This window comes from Temnothorax curvispinosus, unplaced genomic scaffold, assembly GCF_003070985.1.
Source record: "Temnothorax curvispinosus isolate PA1 unplaced genomic scaffold, ASM307098v1 QBEX01015669.1, whole genome shotgun sequence".
Lineage (NCBI taxonomy): Eukaryota > Metazoa > Arthropoda > Insecta > Hymenoptera > Formicidae > Temnothorax > Temnothorax curvispinosus.
This window is the reverse complement of record NW_020225449.1, coordinates 104,377-126,655: the sequence shown is the minus strand read 5'-3', so window position 1 is coordinate 126,655 and position 22,279 is coordinate 104,377. Positions and strand designations below refer to the sequence as shown.

Here is a 22,279-nt window from a genome sequence, read left to right as displayed (position 1 = left end):
AGCCAAAAGTTCTTTATTCGTGTAGAATTGCGCAAAAATTTTTCCGAAGTAAAACTTAATTTCATTTATTATATATATTTAATAATGCGAAGACAAAACCGTGATGAAGATAAGAACGAAGCTAACAATTATGTTTTATTTTTACAGTGGTACAGGGTAGACAAAACCAAGATCAGAGAAGATCTGCTGGATTTGTGGGTCCCGCTCGGTACCGGTCCCAATGCCGACCAGCCCGACAAAGCCGCCGAAATTTTCCTCGTGAGATCCGCGGAGAGATCCGACTCGCTGCCCCTGCAGGCTTGGCACTCGTTAGCCAGGTCGGCGTTATCCTGGTTCATCAGTCGAACGTCCATAAACGGGTAAGTGCCCATTACGCCGTTTCGTATTGATTTTTCCGCGAGATATCTCGATATCGCAATGTGCGGATCTTGCTGGATCTAATTTCACCTTTCCTACAAATTCCATAACGAGGAAGTGGATCGCGTTTGTCGTCGACATACGTTGCTTAAGTCTTACATTTTTTCCTCTACATTATTAATACAATTTAAGCATAATATTTTTAAACAGCTGATAACGAGAGATACTCCAGTCTCTGCTTATCTATATGTAAATACTTCTGGTATCTCGTTAACGCAAAGATAAAAATTAAAAACTTCTTTTAAGGTAACACAGATTATAACTTGGTCATAAGACAACAATATTTATTTTGCCTTATATCCGATATTCATTTTGCTTTCTGAATAAAAAATAAAATACAACACTATTCATATTTAATTAATATTTTGCGTCGTTTATGTGTTTTGAGCAAATAGTATGAACGAGAACGTCGTTGTGACCGCGTTTTGTTACTCGTAGAATCTTCGTAATGTCTAATAATATCTATAACACATAATTTCGACAAATAATAATTTAATATTTATATTAACACAAACTTCCACTTTATTATGCGTGATGATCTGTCCCCTTGTATACGCGCAAATATCAGAGTACTTGTATCAAACGAGAGGTCCCCGAGCTACGGCTGTATGCTATCTATATGCTAGGGCAAGACCGAGGGCCCTCTCTCGCTGAAGGCGATATCGTTTGCGAGGTGATGAAAGGGGGCCTTCCCTTCTCGCCGGTTAATTAATAACCACGGAGATACAATCTCCGCCTATCTCGCTGTCCGCTGCGAGACTCGACAAGCTGGTGGCAAAGGCCCTGGCATGGCCGCGGGTCGGTCAGGCGGCGAGGTGGGCCGTGGGGGCCCCCGGTGCTGGGATGGAGGAAGAAAGACGGAACGAGAGAGAATGAGAGAGCGAGGCAGCGCCATGGTTATTGATGGCCAGCTTTGTTTGCCCCCCGAACCGTTTATTAAAATCCAGCGTGGGTGATTAACCTCTCTCCCCCAGCCGCGTCGTCCTGCCGGCTACCAGGCAACGGGCAACACCTCCACACTTGGCCGCGTACGTGCGTGTTACATATGTATGCGGGCATCGGTAACCCGGGGAACCGTTTATTAAAATTTCTCCCGACGCGGCTAGCCGCGGCTACTAGGCGTGACACCGCCGCTGTCGGCTCCGAGAGACAGATTGCTGAGCGAAAGCGTAGAAGATCGACAGTCCTGCTTAAGAAGGAGTGCCCTTGAGCCGCCGGACTTTCGAGGATGCGAATTTAAGAATAGATTACAGTTAACAAAGTTAATATAAATCTTTCGAGAGCGCAGAAATAGGAAATCTTCTTCACGAATAGTCACTTGAAATTTCAAAAACTTTTCTTAGTACCTTTTGCTAATTTTTTTATAAATACGTTTTAATATTTTCTGTGATACAATATCTGATTTCTTCTTTTATTTATGATAATTTCTGTGTGTGGTTTGATCTATATAACTTTACAGAAGAATAATTCTAGTTCACCGTTTTGAATAGTGTAATTAATAAAATAATTAGAAGGACAGAAGAATATATCTAAGACCAAAATATGTAATTTAATTAATAAAATTTAAGTTATATATATAGGTATATGTAACTTATAGGAGATATGTGTATATGTATAAAACTTGTGGAAGAAATACCATACATTGATACATAAAATATCGCGGAATACAAATTTAAATCCAATTGTTGGCATTGTGCCGCAGAAGCGCGAAGTAATTCATGTTCACGCTAGCCGAGGGAAGAATAATTCAATAGCCGATAGACGAAAGTTTTTTTTTATTAAATCGTCGGAGCTCTATGACACGAAACAATCTTTCCGAATCCGATGCAACTCAATCACGTCCACAGGCGGTAACGGGCAGCGTTCTCCGCATCGCGGTCGGCACGTCGAGGAACTTTAGTCACGGTGGTACCAGCTGATCGAAAACTCGACGAGTTTACTACTGGCAATCACACTTAGGTATTTGTCTTCGTCATCGCCGAGACGCACGTAATTAAACCCTTTCGCCACGCCATCACGGACCCTCCCTTCCTTCGGAACGCGAATTGATTGGTGTAATAATCACCGATATACCACATCGCGAGTCAATAATACCGGTCACGCGTATTCGTACGGAATAGGAGTTCAGTCTCAATTTCGATTTGATAAATAAAATAAATCATCTATATAATTGTAAAAATGGAGTGCTAATTTCGTCTACTATTGATGAAAATATTTTTTTCTTTTTATGAACTTTTACCTTGATACTTTAATTAGACATTTCTCGAAATTGTTCTTGATAATTATACTTTGTAGTACAGCACCTATCGAGCGCAGTGTAATTTCGCAAAATTGGTAATTATGAAGAATTTGCTTGTCAGAAGTTTATAAATGGTTTTTCAATTCTGCCGAGCGACAATCGACCTCGAATTACTAAATAATTATCGATAATTACTCATAATTACGTTTGACCTATAATTACAGTCACACGCGATTCGAAAAATGATCAAACCTTCGCCGCGTGACGTCAGAACAATTTAACTCATATTAAACAGTAATTAACAATAATTACTCGCAATTATATCGAACGTGCAATTATGTTACATTGCGGGACTACAAGAAATCGAAATAAGATTATGAAAACTGTAATGATATCGCCGACAATATCCGTCCAATTTTGTAAAGTATATCTGTTTGAAATTTTAATTTCCGCAGCGTTCTTAACATGCCTAATCTAATCACTACTTTTTCATCGCGCGGAATCCTCACGATATTGCATTCTTTTACAAACCCGTGAAACGCTATTATCTAACAGTGCGAGCATTAAAGAAACGAGCTGCGGCCAATTATGAATAATGATCGCGCAACTATATTGAATTCAGTCAATGTTAATGACTTTATTTTTATTAGACCACACGCATTTTTCTTTTCTTTTCTCTCACATCGATACACGAATTATAATTCAAATGTCTAAAACATTAATACGATACCGATATAAAAGATGTGATCGTTAATTGTAAAATCAATTATAAATGTAAATGTTTATAAAACCGGAGAGATCCGTGATTTTTAAGATCGTAGCTTGGAATTAATATAGGATTCGAGAATCAAGGATGTCGGATGTAAATCTACTTAAGAATTAAATGAAATACGCCATTTGAGCAATCTTATAATCTTACAGAGGCGCTTTTTTACTTATAACACGTGCATTAAACAAAAGCGAGATCGTTGTCGCGAATAGCCGCATCGCGAGATCATATCGCGTGCCTATTAACCCATTCGGAAGAAGCTGTTTCATTTGAATACGCTTTATAAGTACATACATTTACATGAATAAAATATTCATACTTAGGGAAATAAATCCACGGGGCATCAGTTTGAGATATAACGAGGAATCTGTAGAAGGAAGAGATTAATGCACATTCGTGAAATTGATATGTTGAGCCGAAGGCTACTTTTCTTTGCTTTGCGTTTATGTGTTTCTCAACGTGTTTGCCGAATTTTATTTACGGAAATCCATTGCTGAAATTCGGTGCTGACTTAATCGATTCGCAGACTCGAGAATCTACAGAAGGGATTTACTACGGAGTTAAATGCGCGCGTGATTCTCGCATTTCGAATAACCGTGCATTCCCCCGTGACTCCGCGCCTTCGCTCGCGTCTAATAACGCGTGCATTAAAGGCGCGCGGGGATAACCAGTCGTGAATAATCATCGCGCAATTATATCGAACGCGTAATTACGCAGCGTAAAGCGGCCGTGCGTACGATTGGACCGAAAGAAAGCTCCCCCGGACTCGGAACGGGGAAATCGTCGACGGAGTCACCTGGGTGACGTTCACGTGACGTTGCAACGCCGTCCTGCTGAGAATATTAATTACGTCCTCTCCCCCGGCCCCTCCTCTCCCCCTCTGCATCCCCATGGTCCCCTGCGCCCCCGGTAGCTGCCGGGTTCGAGGTCCTCGCTCGCTCGTCTCACAAATTAATCATAATTAGCGGCGAGATGTCCTCCATCAAAGCGCTGGTCGTTTCGTCCTCGGTGGAGAGGAGAGAGAGATGTACCGTGCTAGAGGAGGACGGGGAAATCACCAAGTGGAGGGAGGAACTGTGGGGTTGAGGGGGGCTAGCGAAGAGAAGGAAGAAAATTAGCCACTCGAAGCGTGCATCCGCCCTGCGCTGGCGAGAACGAAGGGGGGGCTACTCCTCTCCCCCTACCTTCTCGCGAAAGGCAGCGCGGAGCGGGCTGCCTTTTCGAATCCGCCGTGCGTCGTGCCCGTTCACATTTTGATTTTATTTTCGCGCAAATTGCGCGCAATTTTCGCCGGATTGGCGAGCGCGCAGGTGCGCCCGCGCGCGCACACGAATAGAATTCCGGGAGCTTTCGCGTTTCTTTCGCGGGGCCGCTCGCTCTGGCTCTGGCCGATGTCAATTAACATTGATTGGCGCGCGGAATAGGTTATTACTGCTAATTGCCGGGCCCCGGAAATCTTTCCCGACGCGATGGAACCGACGCACGAAGGGGCGGGGGAGAGAGAGGAATTTCTCCCCGTTTCTCCGATTGTATCTCGATGCAAATTCGGTGGTTATATACCGCGGGCCTCGCCTCTCCCGCGGGACTACGCATAATTACCGGCTCGGCCGCCACCGCTCTTCGTTCTAATATTATCATTTCGATGCCGAGAGAGTATGCCCACACAGACGAAACGCGAATGCATCCTGGATTTGATCTTTTCGATCGTCTAATCAGGGAGGGTCCCGACGTGTAATTTCGCACCCGTTGTCCCTCGTACGGTTCGTCTATCTACTCGATTCCCGCCAGATTTATTCTCAAGTCGGCGAACGAAGCTGCAATTTTATCATGAAAAATTTAATTAGCCACGAGAAAAAAGACCATCGCGAGTGGTGAGATGAGATCGTGATTGCAGAAGTCAGAAAATAAAGATACACGCGTTGAAACAAGAAATACGGTACATATTTCCTTCTTTTTTCAATCTGAGTTTCGTTATGAGAAATAAAAATCAAGAAAGTAAAAAAACGTTTTTTTTTAACAGACGTTGTGATGAATGTGGTAACCTGTATAGTCAAAGGTGGTAACAATAATTATTATTTCTGTATAATATTACTTTTATAGTCACGAGTTATTGTTCGCGATTATAAAATGAACAGAAGTAGAGCTACCGGCTCATAATTGAACCGTTGAGCAATAAAACATTCTTACGATATCAACGTGGTACAAAGAAAATCATAAAATCGCGAATTAGCGGAACGGACAGATTGATAGCGCGAGCGCCAGTCAAAGGGTTAATCATTCGGTAGCCGACTCATGAAAAGAAAATGAAGAGGAGAAAATGACGTGCTGAGATTCTAGCATGGTCGAGCCGACGGGAAGAGCGGAGGAGATTATCAGGTACTGCGGCCACAGACGGAACCCAGTAGCTAGTTTTTGTCTTAGGGCCTCAACCTGTATGGGACCGATGAGACTCTCCGATGGTGAGGCAATCGAGCGAGCGGGCGAGAGAAGGGAGTATTTAGTTCCGCGCACCACCTGTTACCTTCCTGTCTCCTCTTCGACCTCCCCTCTTATCTGAACCTGACTTCTAAAGGGTGACCGGACCCCCCGACTTCTTTTCTCCACGTACGAATAATCCGCTTCGCTCAGCGATGGCTTCGAGAGTCATTTGACAAAGATATTTGCTAAATCTAGTGGTCATTATTTTTTTTATTTGCATGATATAGAAGAAATCATTCTATTTTCTTCTTGATATTAATTTTTTTATTAATATTCTTATTGATGTTAACTCTTCTATTTAGATGCTTGCATATAGACGCTTTATAAATAATCGTGAGTTTATTGAATGATTGGTTCGAGAATTCTTAACTCCAACGACAACAAAGACATGTCAATTTCCGAAGAATTTCATTTAATGCATCGTTACGTTTGATAACAATGTAATGGCACATACTCACGCGTTATTAACTGATATATTGCGTAAGATAAAATATCATGAAATATGAACTCTCAAACCGAGACTGTCACGGAAATTCTGACAGTTAATTTCTTGTATCTGAAGTTGAATCTAAAGACATATATACCTGTCCCGCATTCGATTACTCCAACGTTAAATATAAGTTTTATGCAAATCAGCCGGTGGTCGTTACATCAAACGGTGACCGCACGACGGAAAGTAAACACGGGAATTTATATGATAATGAGCTAGGTACAGAACAATTAAAGACTCCATCATCAGGAATTATACGCGTACAATTGCGACAGGTTTTCACTCGTCACGCTTACTTTGAAAATCATTAACTCGGTGTGTGTCGTTCGGGCCGCCGCGCCGTAGGAAATTTTAATATCCAATTCCAAAGTGAATTGCAGAAAAAATAACGCAGCATATGCAAAAGTAATTTTTACTAATATGCGAATAATAAAATAATCTACATTAAATTTTCTGCTATTTTTAAAACGATTGGAAAGATATTTAATCTTTTAATTTAATCTTCAACTTTTCAAAGATATTTATACAAACTTTTTTTCTACGTTAAGCGATTCTTGATCCGATAATCTTTCTTTGTAAGAAATTATTTATTATTTACCACAAGATACACAAAAATCTTTATAGCTTTGTTTTTTAAACCTTTTTTAAATCTGTCTAATAAATAAATGAGAACAAACATCCTTTTTTACTGACAATTTAGAAGTCGAAATGTGATGTAATTTCCAGATAATTACCATTTATTCTCATACCAGCACCTACTCCGAACGCTAAAAGATTTACCCATTGTGCTTAGTACATTGTTCTCATGTCAAAGTTCGTATCTGTCACGTATGTTCGTGTCTTTCGCTATACGCCGAACACGAGACAAACGAGCGGACACGTATGACGCGTTCGAGCGCCACGAGGTAAATTCGATTTTAATGAGCGAAAAGGAGCCACGTGGGATAATAATGCACGGGGACCGGGCCGAGTTTCCTTCTTTTTTTTTTCCTAATTCGCTGACGGTCAAACCGGTAATTTTCCGGAAACGAGCCGCCGCGCTCGTAACACGTGTTACCAGGAAGGAATTACCGGGAGGTGGGCGACAGTAAGAGCGAAACGCGAAGCGTTACATTCCGCTTCGCCATTCATTGGATAGCGCGTAACGCGCAATATGCACTTTTCCGGATGCATCGACCTCGTCGTCGGCTGTAAAAATCGTTACTGCGATGTTAAAGGAAAAGTGACGGCGTTTAAATGCAGCACGACGGAAGTGCGGTTCCGTGAGATCGAAACTGTCTGCCTTCAATATAAGTCGTTCGTAAAAGACAGCGAATTGAATATTAACGTACACTAAATTGATATATTTTTTTAGAAATTTTCAAATTGCAAGGAGACAAGCAAGTAATTGAATATTTTTAGTCGTTTTTGTTTTAGTTGTTATTGCAGCTTAAAGATATAATAAAACGTTAGATCAAACTAATAACGTTTATATTATAATAAATCGTACATAACGACAATTGTATTTTCCGGCAAATTTCCTATAATTTTTTAAATTTCCTATGACGTCATTTAAGTTGTCAGCAACTTTCTACGTTTGTGATTGCGTTTTCGCGATCGACCACCTTCGGGTGACCCCATCCTCGACTCTACTCGTTCTCCTTCGCTTTTCCTTTCTTTCCAGTCAGCATCCTGCGATTGGTCCGCGACGGCGCGGCGATGTCGGCCCAATTGGTCAGTAATTATCATTAGCGCGTTTGCGCGAGGGGTGGCTTTTCCTCCGATTGGCAACCCTCTCCCGTGTAATTAACAGCGGGGCGCAGGCGCGAGTTCTCGCGCGCCGAGCGGAAAAGCCGTATCGGCGCCGCCTCGTCCACCCTCTCGGGAAACCGACTCGACTCGACTCGACCCGACCCAGGATCTCGCTCTGTCTCTCGGTCTCGGTTATGACCAGTAATTAGGAGGACGAGAGAGGCGGTGCCCCGAGGGATCGTTCCAGGGATCGTCCGCACAACGAGGCGCCGCATCGCGCCGCGCCGGCGCGCGTTTGCGCTCTGTTAATTACTCATTAACTCCTTCCGGGAGCGACGCGCGCTAGGAAAGGGGCGGTTTCGCATCCTCCCGTAGCCGCGAAAGGGGTGTTTCCCGTTTCTTAACGTTCCTTTCTCTCCGACATAATTAAAGACTCGCTTCATTGTTTCACGTGCAGAGGTGTAGATTATTCCGACCACACGCCATGACAAATTCTGACAATTTCTGTATCGATTTTTTTAACTTTTGTGTGTGTATTTATATTTATATTAAAAAGCAAGATAATTACTTTTTTTCGAAGAAAAATGACGTTTCTTTTATCTCCCATTTAACTCAAAATATTAATAATATAGCTGTTTTAAATTGTTGCATAATATTGCTTATTTAATTTCAAAAAATTACACAGTACTTTATTTTATAATAACAGAAAATTATATCGTACTACCGCTCGCCATCGAAACTGGCACGCGCACCAGTCGCGCGATATCGATTTGCCTCAATATTGTCTTCGTAGAACTGCATGTTAACGCGTACAAATGCGGAGTTGCTACACCAAACAAGTCAATTAACATCTATTGTTGGAGTCACTTTATTATTTGTACATAACAAGGTAGAACGTGATTGAACATAATTACCGGAAATTGTAAGGTGAAAACAATGATATTCTCATATCTCGACCCTCTTAAAGAAGATATGTATCTTATTAGTATCTTCTATACATAAGAAAAATATGGAGATATTTTCTTTATTTATCCAAATCTTATTTTGCATGAATATAGGGAGATACAAGAATATTCTGTTATTTCGATAAAGAAGATTTGGGGGGGGGGGGGAAAGATTCCTTAGAGTATCGAATATTATAGCTTGTGCAATATCTTGCACACGATGTAAACACACTGCGGATTCACAGATGTGTGCTAGAATATACAGTTGTACGCTAGATAACAGTTGAAGTGGAGACTTTTTCGTGCAACAATAACAAGCCTTGTTACTTGCGTATTAATCCATTCTTTCCGGGAAACGCCAGGCAAACGCGATGAAAAAGCAGCAAGTCTCTCCAAGAAAGGGCCTCTTTAAAATTCACCCTTTAGCTTTGCAATACACGCGATGCGCGTAATGATACAGCATTGTTGCTTCGCTCTATTTTTTTCTTTTCCACACGGTTTTACCAACTATCAATCATATTGCCTTACATAAATTCACATTACTGTAATGATTCACATATTCGTTGCGTGCAAACTACGACGTACTGCGAAAGGGGTGAGACTATTAGACTAAAAAAGTACACTATCGCAGCGCAATCGTAATCGATAACATACCAACCAGCTATATCGATCCTGTCATCTTGACAATATTAAAAATACAATATAGATATATAAATTAAATATAGTATTATTCTAAGAAATTATTAATCCTAGAATGTGAGATATCTATGTTATCTGTATTAATAATTTAATCTACTTATCTTTCATACAGTCGAATTATAAATTTATGGAAATGAATTTTTCTCATCCTCTACGCGTGACTAATGAGGATAAGCGTACCCGGGGACAAGTGCATGCAGCCAAGTGCATACATGCAGGCGCACGAGTCGCCAGCTCGGCTCCACCGAGCTTGCCGGTGCATAATGCACACGCCGTCCGCTGCATCCGAGTGTAATTCGCGTGTACATACGTGCCGAGAGACGAGCGCACAGCTCGTGGAGGAAGGATACGTCCCTGTCTACTACGTGCGCCGCTAAATATGTCCGGCTAAATAATAAATCCCCTGATTCACGTGCCCGCGCCAGCGTCGTCCCGACTGTCGTGGCATAAAGATGCTTTTCGGGAACGGCCAAGTTTAAGTCTAAATCGCTTTAGTTGGCGAGCAGAGCTGTCTTCGAGGCGGCCGACTCCAAGTGAGATGAGAATACGATACGATATTACTTTATAAAGTTTAAATTCATAGAAATCTGTATATCTAGTTTAATACACAATATGCCTTTGATCAATCGTACTTTCGTTTGTATATCTCTCTTTTACTTGAACTCGATTTTATTGTAACTGAAACTCAATAGTAGGTATATAGAATACGTAATCGCAGAGGTGCTTTTCGGATACAGTTTATAATACAAGAAACTTGCGTCCTTAACAGGATTACGACTTTTTAAATATCTCAAGGAGGAGGGGGGAAGAAACTCGCGTGATTTTCGTTGAAGAGATCAACAGCACGTACCTTTCTTTCTCTTTCTGTCGACTTCTTTTACGACGGCAGTACGCACGGTGCTCGTACGCCAAATCACGATGTTTAAAGCGTCTAAAATTCAGAAATGTCCCCGTCAAGAGAGAGATTTGCCAGTGCCGGCGAGGAGAGAAACGAGTTATAAAAGTGTATGTTTCCCTGGCGAATAGCGCGCGCCTCGTCCTCTTCGACTTATTCCCGTCCACTTGGAAAATCCGACGGCGTCGCGTGGCCTCGGCCGAAATTAACGATCGCTCTCGCTGTCACGTTACAAGAATAAAGCGATTGGATATTTTTCAGCCGCGTTACGCGACGCTCTTAAAACGCGCGCGAAATCGCCGAGAACATTGACCGATGTCGACGAATCGTGTTGCAAAATCGTAAAGATTCCTCGTTGTCGAGACTTTTTGGATTGATCTGGGTCGAAAACACGTGTCACATTATGTTAAAATGTAAAAGCTAACTTGAACCTTTTAGATTTCATTTAAGAATTCCATTAAGATGGAATTATCTTAATGAAGTGGTTCCATATTTTGCAATTTCGCAACGGATTACATTTATCGCAATTTTCCCATGTTAAACGAAATACGAGGAGATAAATATATGGTAGATGAAGAAATAGGTGAAGGGTAAGAAAGATGAAAGAATCTCGAAACGTCCCGACGAAATTGACAAAATTAACGAGACGAGCGGGGCGAGGGGAAGAAGGGCTTCCTCCGCTCGTGGACGTCTCGTCAGGTCAGAAGGGGGCGGACGGAAGGGGCTACGTCTGCTCTCGAGACTCGATATGTGACGTGTGATCTGCGCCGCGCTACACACACACACCGAGATACACGACTCTCACACGTCGATTTTTGCGCATACGTATACGTAGACTTTCTTCCAATACGGATTCACAGAGTCGTCCACTTACTATACGTCCACTGTGCAGCGAAGGGGTGGCTGAGAGGCGCACTGGTAGGTCTAAGGGGTGAAACGAACGGCCAAGTATATAAGGGACAGGGGTGGGGAATGAGGGAAGAGCAAGAAATAGGAGGGGAAGGGGAACGAGGCAATCGTAGAGAGAGCACGGGAGAGAAGGAAGAGAGCACGGGAAAGACTCGCATAACGATCCCGTTTAAGAATCACTCGCCTCCCTCCCCCCGTCCCCCCCCTCTCCCTCGCGTCTCGCCACTCATCCTTCCTCCGCCGCCCCCGCTTGCGACCGGGCGAGATAGCGGGCGGCCGTTCCTGGCACCTACTCCGTCCACCGACCTCCCTTTCTTCCCGCCTCACGTCGCCAGCCACCCTCGAAGGACAGCATTTGCAAAACTCTACCGTGTATAATAATTATTATTGTCCACGGCGCCCCTCACCCCTCTCTTCGTCACCCCTGGATGCCTCCCGCCCGTCTGCCCTCCCGTTCGACGGCCGCGGTGGCGTGGTCTCCCCTCCAGCCGCCGTGGACAGGGTGGTCCATGGTCCACGCCTACCCAGCATCCCCAGCTTCGAGTGACGTTCGTACGCCTCCCTCTCCGCGCGCCCTCTCACCCCTGCGCCCACCCCCTCGGATCTTACGGACTCGTACCCGCGCGTTCTATGTGCTCCATCAACGAAGAAAGACCGGCGGAGGCAGCGCGAGCGAAAGGGAGAGAGAGAGAGAGAGGGAGAGGGAGAGAAGACAGCTAACGAGACGCTATGCCGGTATGGGGAATGCTAAATACACGTCGGTTCCCTCTCGCTCCCTTCGCTCCCTTCCTCGTACCTTCCCTCTCGCCATCCCTCTCTCTTCATCCCCCTCCCCATCGATTCTGCGATCGGTCCATGTGTCTCGCCACATTTCTCTCTCTCTTTCTCCCGCACCGCGACATCCCCACCCCCGCGGTACCGGACTCCGCCGCGCGCGCGAGGGGTCCCTGCGAGATAAATTCGCCCTCTTTGCCGTTCCCTTCTTCCTCGCCGAGTCGACCCGACGAAGGTGGCCGACGTTCGCCGAAGACTCCACTTACATTGTCACTACGAGAGCGCACACGTCGCGCGAGGCATGTCGTTCTTGTTACGCGCGCCTGTGTGGCTCTCTACCGTCTCCGTCCGTGTGCGGATGCGCGCGTGGGGGAGGCTAACGTCGATTGTATAATCGCGGCGAGAAAGAGAGAAAAAGGCACGGGGAAGATGAGCCGCAATGATATCAGGGCGAAGGATCCTCCGGCTCCTTTCTCGTGCGTTTTCTTTCGCGCGCATCCCTTTTACGTCCTTTCACCTAGCCCCACGACATCGCCGCGCCGTGGCGAACTGCCGCGAGTATTCCCATACGTTGCCTTCTTACGTTTTGCGCCGGCACATTTACACTGTTTAGCGTTGAACTTAAAAACGACGTCCACCTCCATGATTTTCAGATTTTTTAACGACGAATTTATCAGTTTTAATTAACAAGCGAAAGGAAATAAAGTCATCAACGAACGTTGCTTTGCGTTCTGGAGAACGCGCGCGTAATTAGCAATTTTTCGACTTCTCAATGCAAAAGCTATGACTTGTTTCGCAAGTGCGTTACACCTCAAAGGAAATCTTTTAAGAGGAATTCCCGATAACTTCTCTCTTGCATTCGGCGATGGCCAATGATCTATGAAATTTTCCGAGTTTCCCCGGTCCTTTTGCTTTCTCCGATTCGAAATACATTTTTCACGTTGGCGGACATTGATTGAATGCACCTAAGGAAAGTAATATCGCGAGAATTTACCGGCTCCAAGTTTTATTCCGCATAAGATGTAGTGGAGAGGAGCGATTCTTCTCTCTCCTCCCTAACACGGTCCTACCGCTGAACTCGTAATAGTTAGTAGTTAGCTAGTAGTTTAATCGATAATTTAAAAAATATTGATTAATTATCGCTGTGACATATAACGCTAAAAGCATAATTACGGGAAGATAACTATATAAGGCAAGAATGAAGAAAAATTAAAACATTAAGTTATGATACGAAACATATGTATCAAATCTCACTGATCAAAAAATCAATGTTTAACTCTTTACATAATTCATACATTACGCCTCGCTAAAAATTATCGGCTGCGTGGAATAGAATAACATCGATAAATACAAGTGTGCGGTTTTGTATCTCGTACTAAGCAGCGATAACGCGAGTGCATTAACGATCTCGAAAAGCAATCTCACCCGATGATATAGAGGGAATTTGAACGTATCGGAGAAACCGACGAGAGAATTGACATCGAAAAAAAGAGGAGGGAAGAGAGAGAAAGGTCAGGATGCGGCTCGTTGCTCGTTCAGAACGACGACAAACGAAGGTAAAGATGACTGGCCAGATTCCTTAAGTGTTGCCCCAATCAAGGAGAGGGAGAGAGAGGAGAGATCCCATGTCACTCGGTTCATTAATCCATTCAGGACGAACTCTGAAAAGTTCCATCCCCGCGCCGTATTACGGAATTACATTTCGTTCGCGCGCTTAATAACGTGAATACGTAATGATCGTCCGAATCGCGCGTATTCTCGAGCGTGACGAGATCCAATCGAGTTATCATCATGCTACATATACGTACACACACACATACACGCACACCTATAAGCCTTTAAAATGTATAATCCTAACACGCGATGTTCTTAACATGTAATCTATAAATATAATAACTACGTACTGCGTATTACATATTGATACGAGATCAACACTGAAAAATGTATAAAACATGTGCTTTTTTAAACATATATCTCAACTAAATTGGAAAGGTAAAAAGATATATTTCATTAAAATAAAAGATATGCTCTGGTGTTCCAAGCCAATCTCATCTCCAGAATATATGGAGGGGTAAAAGTCATAGTGGTGTAAGTCAAAATTTTTAAAATTTTTTTTCGCGTGCATAGATGCAATCTATACAATATATAAATTGCATCTTATGCACACGAAAAAATATTTTTAAAAATTTGACTTATATATATTACTATGGTTTTTACCCCCTTTATATATTTATTTTATTCATTTTATTTATTGCACACAATCAATACAATATAGTAATTCATTTTATTTTTGACACATTTTTTTTCAATTAATAATCTTTAATGTACCGTGCACCGCTCGCAGATCGCAGATAATATCGCTCGCGCGAAATACTCACCGAAGATTCGCGCGCAAAAGAAAATCGCAAGCATCGCGAGCAGCGCAGAAGAGCCCGACTCCAACGGTGCCGATCTCGCTGGATCGCTCGTTCGACCAAGGATTTGCAAACAATGGCGTCGTAGCGCGCGGTCCCTTCTCTCGATGGCGGCTCGATACGCATCGCATTTACATATTATTGCTATTATTAGGTAAACGATCCTCCGCCGAGCGCCTCTTTAACACTACCCGCTCGCGCTCGCTCTCTCGCCCTCCGGGCTATTTTACGATCGTGGGGCCCCGCGTGCGAGCGGGGAGAGCCTCCCCCTTTCTCGCCGCGCCGCGCGTCCCGATAAAAGCCCCGAGCTTCAAGCTCTCACCCGACAGTGTGCCTGGCTCGGCGACAAAAATTGAAGCACGACCCGGGCCGCGAGAGTGGGTGGCTGGAATTGTAAATAATCGTCCTGCGGGGAGATCGTTATCGGGCGTACACGGCGCTATCCTGTCCTCGCCGCCGGCGAGCGAGGACTATCGATGTCCGTGGCGTCTCCTCCTAAATCGATTTCGCCATCCAGCCGGCTTCTCTACACGTGAGGAGACGACCGCGCGTCGAGAGTATTAATGAACGGGATGTTTGTCGAGCTTAATTTTGATTCTCATCTCGGGACGCGATCGCATACAGGTTTCCCGAATATGCAATATAGAGCTGCATCATTAATTACGAACATTAAAGTGCCGATCGATCGAGTATTGCTTGAAATAACTTTGAAGTACTTATGAAAATATTTACATAATTTATATGCTCTTGTCATTTTGATAATAAGAAATTAAATTGTTGACATTGTCAGAAATTGATGTGTGATTATATTTTTCTTCTCCCCCTCTCCTCGCCTGATAATTATAGACAGCATAAATATTCGAAAATTATATTGCATGCGCTCCAGAAAAATGAAAGAATTACAATTTGTCCTTTTACAATCTAAAAAAGATCTTTGTAACAAGCTTAACATCTCCTACAGGTTTCTAACACCGACAGCTGATGTGATCGAGATACCGGCCACCCCGTATCTCGACATATAATTGCTTCGCGTTTCTCGACGTTCCTTTTTAAGGCTCGTAACGGCATGGCCGCATAGCTAGACCGCATGACGCCGGGCCCGTACTAAAGCCGCGCTTTTACGGGTCGGGAGTCTGGCCCTTTTCCCTCCCATCCCTTCCGTCGAGTCCAAACGAGGCAAAAAGGGCCCTAGTGGTCCCCGATAAAACAGAACGCGCAGAGATAGAATCCAAGAGGGAGAGAGAGAAGGAAGTGTTCCGAATCGTGGAGGACGAGAAAAGAAGGAAGGGGAGGGTTGTATGCGAGCGGGTACGCGCATACAATGGGGCCCCCGGGGGAAGAGGAACCGGGAGAGCAAAAGCGGCGAATTAATTGTCGCTCGCGCCGCCGACGAAGCCGCTGCGATCTACGGACCTGATTTGTGGACCGCGCGTATATATCACCGTGACCACACGCACACGCGTGTACGTGCACGGGGTCCCTTTTCCTCCTTCTAATACTCTCATCTCTTTCCTTCCTTTCCGCTCGGAGTCTCGCAGCAGAGGCTGCGAGGAGTTGCGAGGACGATGTGACTGCACCGAGACGGTGGTGGTGCTGGATGGCTGACAATGGAAACGAGCCCAGAAAAGGAGAGGGTATATGTGCACAAGGGAGAAAGATAGAAAACAAAGAGGGGAAAAAGAGAGAAAGATAGAAAAGGAGACGAGAGGGCGGTGAGGTAGGTAGAAAGAGGGACGAGGAGAGAAAACAGGAATAAGAACAGGAGCGAGAGGACCGTGCGCGACGTACACGAAGGTGAGCTCCGAGAGACGGGAGGAAGGGAGATAAAGGAGAGAGAGAGGGGTGACTTAAGGATCCGCAGAAAGAAGGAACAAGGTAGAAGAGCCGGACGATACTACGAACAATGCGCCAACCGGGTCCGCGGGTCTCCCCGTCTCTGTCTTTGTTCCTCTTCCATCTTCTTCTTATTCTTGTTTATTATTCAATGGGGCCAGAAGGTGCTCGTTAATTGATGGCACCGGCCATAGCTGAGCGGCGCGGAAGAAGGAAAGAGGAAAGCGAAAGAGGAAAAAGAAAGGAAGGGCGGAGGGAGGCAGAATCGGAATCGGACGGAGGAGAGAAAGCGGGGTGGGAGGACCGGCCTCCGCGCGGACCACCATCGCCTTATTTATAACGCCGGGGGGGTAACCGAATTCACGATCAAAATCCCGCGTTCCGCGGCATTGATGGATCGCCGTGCGCCGCGCAACGCCGGCGACGACTCTGGTATTTTCAAATGAACCCGCCCCTTTTTCCCTCATGATGCCTCCGCACACGGAGGAGAAATCGAGGGATAGGGGTGGAAGCGAGCCGTACCCCTCCCCCCTCTGCACCGCTCTTACCTTCTCTCTCTCTCTTTCTCTCGTCTCCCTCCCCATTCATCCCGGATGACATCGACGAATTCCGCGGGGCAACCTGCTGCCGCGGAGATGCCTCGGGGATTCGATTTCTATATGCAGGTGCTCGTTCGTTCTTTGGATCGATCGATAGATAGCGAAGAACCGCAAGATCGGGACATGCTTCCCCTCCCCCTCCTGTACGTTTGTATCCGAGAACTAAAAGATCGTAAGAATTAATGAAACACACATAAGTTTGAATAAATTTAATTCGATTTAAGTCTAGCTATATTAACAAATGGATCTACGGTGCCCGATCGGTTTTTATCTTAAAGGACGAAATTCTCTGTACGTCAAATTGAAGTAAATTTTTTTTTACCCCAACGTGAACTTAATTTGTTACGCTGTTGGCTTTTAAATAATTATACGTATCAGTTAGAATCGCTTTTGATACTTGCGTTGATTACGACGTGATACAAAATAAGACAAATCCGATAATCTTCGATTTCGCCTCTTCTGTCTTTGGAGTATACTGCTTTCCGGTAAAATTGCACGACGGAATGTAAACGGGGACACGCGGCGATTATGCGCACATAACGAGCCTAATTAAGCCCGTGCTCGAGCTCGTAAAGTTTCATGGCGAAATGAAGATGCATTATCGGCCGGTAATATGCAGTAAAAGCGCCTAATGATAACGCTGGTAGCACAGCCTTCGTCCAAGCGAGCTTATATCGCATCAACTTGTACACAACTTGTACCTTAATACTCTCATCATAAGTTTGAATCTATAAATATTGCGGACAGATTTAACAATTATTTCAAGCAGTCTCTTTCTAAAATTCTACGCCGTTGTTTTGGTAAAACGAGATTAGGTAGAATGTAATTTTCGAAGGCTTTAAATCCCTAAGCAAAACACGTATCATGAGGATTACTTTACAAGTACAGAAATAATTTTAATTCGACACATACATAAACAACAAAAAGAATAAATTAAGATTTGTAATCTATTAGTTATTGTCACACGAAATTATGTATCTACTACGTATCTATTATCCTTGTTAGCTTCTTTGTTAGGTATTTACGTCTTAGGTATATAAATAGTCCTGTAAAGTACTTCAACATTACTCATATCATTACACGACGTAAAATTTTAACAGCTCACTCTAAATTATCTCTGAGAGGGATGTTTTACAATAATGAAAAATTCTCATATTATCGCAGACTGCTGGGCCGCGGTTCCATGCACGTGTTCTCCAGCGAGCAATTTCAAAAGCTAATGGACGCGAGCGGCTTCACGGGTCCCTGGCATTCCTTGGTGGACCTCGGGGCAGGTGATGGCGCAACCACCGCCCACGTGGCGCATCTCTTCGAGAAGGTGTACGCCACGGATATCTCACCCCCCATGAGGTGGGCTCTGGCGAAGAGAAAGTTCACGTATGTAAATTTCGTTCAAGTAGCAGCTCCGTCTTTATTTTTCCACGGCCGTACTTTTTTTTTTAATGATACATATGAAAAATAAATGTTTATTAACAGCATTAGTCTTAGAAATAGTCTTGTTAATATCATGTTCTGATTTTAATAAAATAAGTATTTCTTTTATTAATACTGTTATTGAATTAACAAGATTATTTTCAATTAGATCTAATGCTGTTAATACATTTTTTGTCCATATACGACATTCTTACGAACTATGCAATTTACGAATACTACAACGGTCCATTTGATGATTAAAATTTAACATACCGAGACCAGCTTTAAAAGCTTATCGATTCCTGCAAATCTATTCTTTTTACTATTTTTACTATTTTTAGCAAGTATCTGGAATTTATGTACAAAATGCGCGGCGTGTAACTTAATTCGCCTGAAATTAGCATATTTTTGTAATCAAGAAACGGGAATATTTCCGAAATCAAGCGTTATTGCAGCCGTTGTACGCGCGCTTATGCAAAGGCGATTCGATCTGAATATTCTGAGAGGAATCTTTACTGGCTGGGTGGAAATTTTTCAACTGCAAAGCTCCCTTGCGAGCGCGCGGAGTCGCATATGCGAGAACGCGAAACAGATTACATTCTTTGAATCGAATACGTGCGGCCAAAGGTGGGCGGTGGAATCTTCGCTCCTTGAACGTGCATGCATTTACATTTTCTCGTAACAGCGACACACGCTCGGTAGATTCGCGCGCGACACATTTTATCCTCATCACAGCTTAAAGCGCCGCATTCGCGACATTTCCCTCGACATTTTCAATCCCCGGAGGAAATTACTTAAAATCCCAACATTTATTGTTTATGAATTATCGAGTCTTATGAATTAACAACTGTAATCAATTTGGAATCGATCTTTTCGTCGCGAGAATCTCTCCCGACATCCATTTTCTTCTTCTTTTGATTTTTTTCTTTTGTTTTGCGATTAAATGTATAATTGTCCTCTATTATCTACGACGAGAGTAAATACGCCGAGAAAAAGGAAGGTATCGAATTTATGCAAATCAACGTAGCGCGAATCGGATCAATAAGAGATCGGCGAGCACGGTTCGCGGTTACGCGATACGGATCCTCGATAATATAAGCGCGTGCAATTATGCGCGCCGTTCCCGAGCGAATTGAGGGGCCATCACGGGCGGTGTTATTACGGTTATCTCAAAAACGTGGGCTTCATTATAAAGTGAGATAAGATAATTGATCGACGAGCCGGGCCGGTCCCGGTCGTGCGTTCGCGCCGGCCAGCCGGCCGTCCGGTCGCAACGCGGCGCGACGGACCGATGCATAAAGCGGCACTTGTCGACGCTCGTGTCGATACGTAATATTCTCAACACGATGCGCCACTAACAAGTTTATTGCGTCGAATTGATTGGAGTAGAAGTTTACGGTGGTTTTACACCCGGAGCGGGCGGACCGGAGCGGACGCCACTACCGGGGACGCCGCCCCGAGTTGCTCTCAGCGCCGGGTCGCCACTCGAATTTTAAATGAGCGTCCGTGGGACGCGACGGATCCCGTAACTCGTTTTATAGAACTCCCGACTATCTCCGGGTATCCTCCCCGTCCGCTCCGCGGTAAAATTATCCGATGTCCTGCATTTCCGAAAAACTATTTGGCCAAGGAGAAATCTCAGCTCGGCTGCCACGTGCATCTGCTACCAAACACGCGATGGACTCGCGACCTTTTGTGAAATCTCGGATTATCATCGGGGAACTTCTCGTCGATTTTTTTCATGATAGACTAGCAATCATAGAAAGCGGGCGAAAATCAGAAAACTTATAAAATTAAAATTATCAAGTCGGTGTCAATTAAAAAAGTAATTTTGAATTATCACGATTAACGCAGGGAATCTCAATTACTAAACATTCTTTATACTTCCCTCCTCTTTTTACACTTATAATTTAGTATATTTCCTTTTAAAATAAAATAAAAATAAAAGAGTATAGTGCTATGGAACGCTAAAAATGAGAACTGCAAATATCCGAATAATCTGCACGAGATACAGAAAATCTTTTCCTGAACGTGCCTTTTAGTTCCTCTCTCTTTCGCAGAGTACTCGACGTGGAGAGATGGCACGAGGAGGCCGGTCCTTACAATGTCATCCTCTGCTTGAACCTTCTCGATCGTTGCGACCGTCCAAACACCCTGCTGAGGCTATTGAGGACCTCGCTGGCTCCCGGCGGCAGGCTGGTCGTCGCCCTAGTACTGCCGTTCAGTCCGTACGTCGAGGTCGGCGAGAGGAATAATCACAAACCGTCGGAGTACCTACCGGTGCGAGGGAACGAGCTCGGGATTCAGATAGCCAGTCTGATCGACCGGGTCTTCGCCCCGGTGGGTCTGCGATGCCTCGCCTGGAGCAAACTGCCGTACCTGTGCGAAGGCGATCTAGGACAGTCGTACTACTTCCTGAACGACGTGGTCTTCGTGTTGGAGGCGCAGCCAGTTAGTACACGATCCTGCGAGTTGGCGGTAAACGACGATGTTTCGCTGCGAAGGAACTTTTAGGGCTCGAAACCGAGCGGGCTGTGTATAATATTTAAGGATGATTATATAACGGGGGCCAGAGAGAAAGAGAGAAAGAAAGTGATACCAGGCGTGTCTTTCACACTTGTAAAAACTTTAATAATTGCTGTCATGAGTTAGAATTATGCGAGAATACAGAAGAGCAATACTGGCAAGCGACGACGAGCTTAATGTGCAGACACAGCGGTTAGCGTTTGGTGTACGAATATCAATTAGCGATCCGAGTTTAAAAAGGGAACGACGGATCGACAACGGTGCGCATTTTACAATCGTTTATCATCTTACTGTCGAATTCGGTGCGGAAACATGTACACGGTCTCTATGGTATAGATATGGCGCGAGAGTAACGAGATCCGGAAACGAAATCTGCCCTTTTCCTAACCCTTTCCTGATGTGCTCGACTCCGTTCGAGAGAACGTCCCTTTAAAATCAAATCTTACTAATTATCTAAAATAGTATAAATGGACGGTGTATACAAAGGAGAATATTAAACTATTGCACGTTATGGCGTCAGTTGCAGCAACTGCGGTAAAATCGCAAAACGAATAATGGAAAACGAATGTTTTTAGAATTTAATAATAATTTAATCTATAATATAAAGTGTATGACGACGCTATCGAAATACAGCGAATGTAAAGCAAAGAATAAAGAAACTTTGCTGCAGTGCTGCAACTTTTGCTTTAAAAAAAAATAAACGCACAACTCCCCGTCACATTTTGAACAATTGTGCTGTAGTATTCAAATCATTGATAACGTAAGATTTATCTCGGACGCAGCCCCTAACGTATATTTCCAAATTCTATTTTGGTATATTTGACCAATCCCTTATCCCGTCAGACTCTGTTTCCGCGCTCCCTTTTCTCTATTTGGCATAAGTTGCAACGACTTAGTCATGGATATGCTTAATTGCGTTGATCACACGGACCGACCGATCGAGATACAAACATACGACGTTACGTTTGCATTTTTTGATAATAATATATAATATTATAAGAAATAAGTCCACCTAGTTATTGGAAATACACTTTGGTGTGCAACAAGTTATCGTCGAATTATGAACCATATTGCAGCAGCCTTCTTGTCAATATATATATATTATATATGTATGTCAACAAAAACGCAGTCTATAGAAGCCGGATCTAC

At 44.0% G+C, this 22,279-nt stretch overlaps 1 protein-coding gene across 1 annotated transcript; it reads left to right on the top strand.

Moving 5' to 3' along the window:
• Nucleotides 1-147: 147 nt before the first annotated feature.
• LOC112465955 (methyltransferase-like protein 9) lies at nt 148-21,566 on the top strand (the record flags this gene model as incomplete). Its single annotated transcript, XM_025033782.1, has 3 exons — nt 148-359; nt 18,356-18,568; nt 20,665-21,566. Coding segments are annotated over 3 exons (879 nt in total), but the record flags the coding sequence as incomplete, so codon positions are not given.
• Between the last annotated feature and the right edge of the window lie 713 nt (nt 21,567-22,279).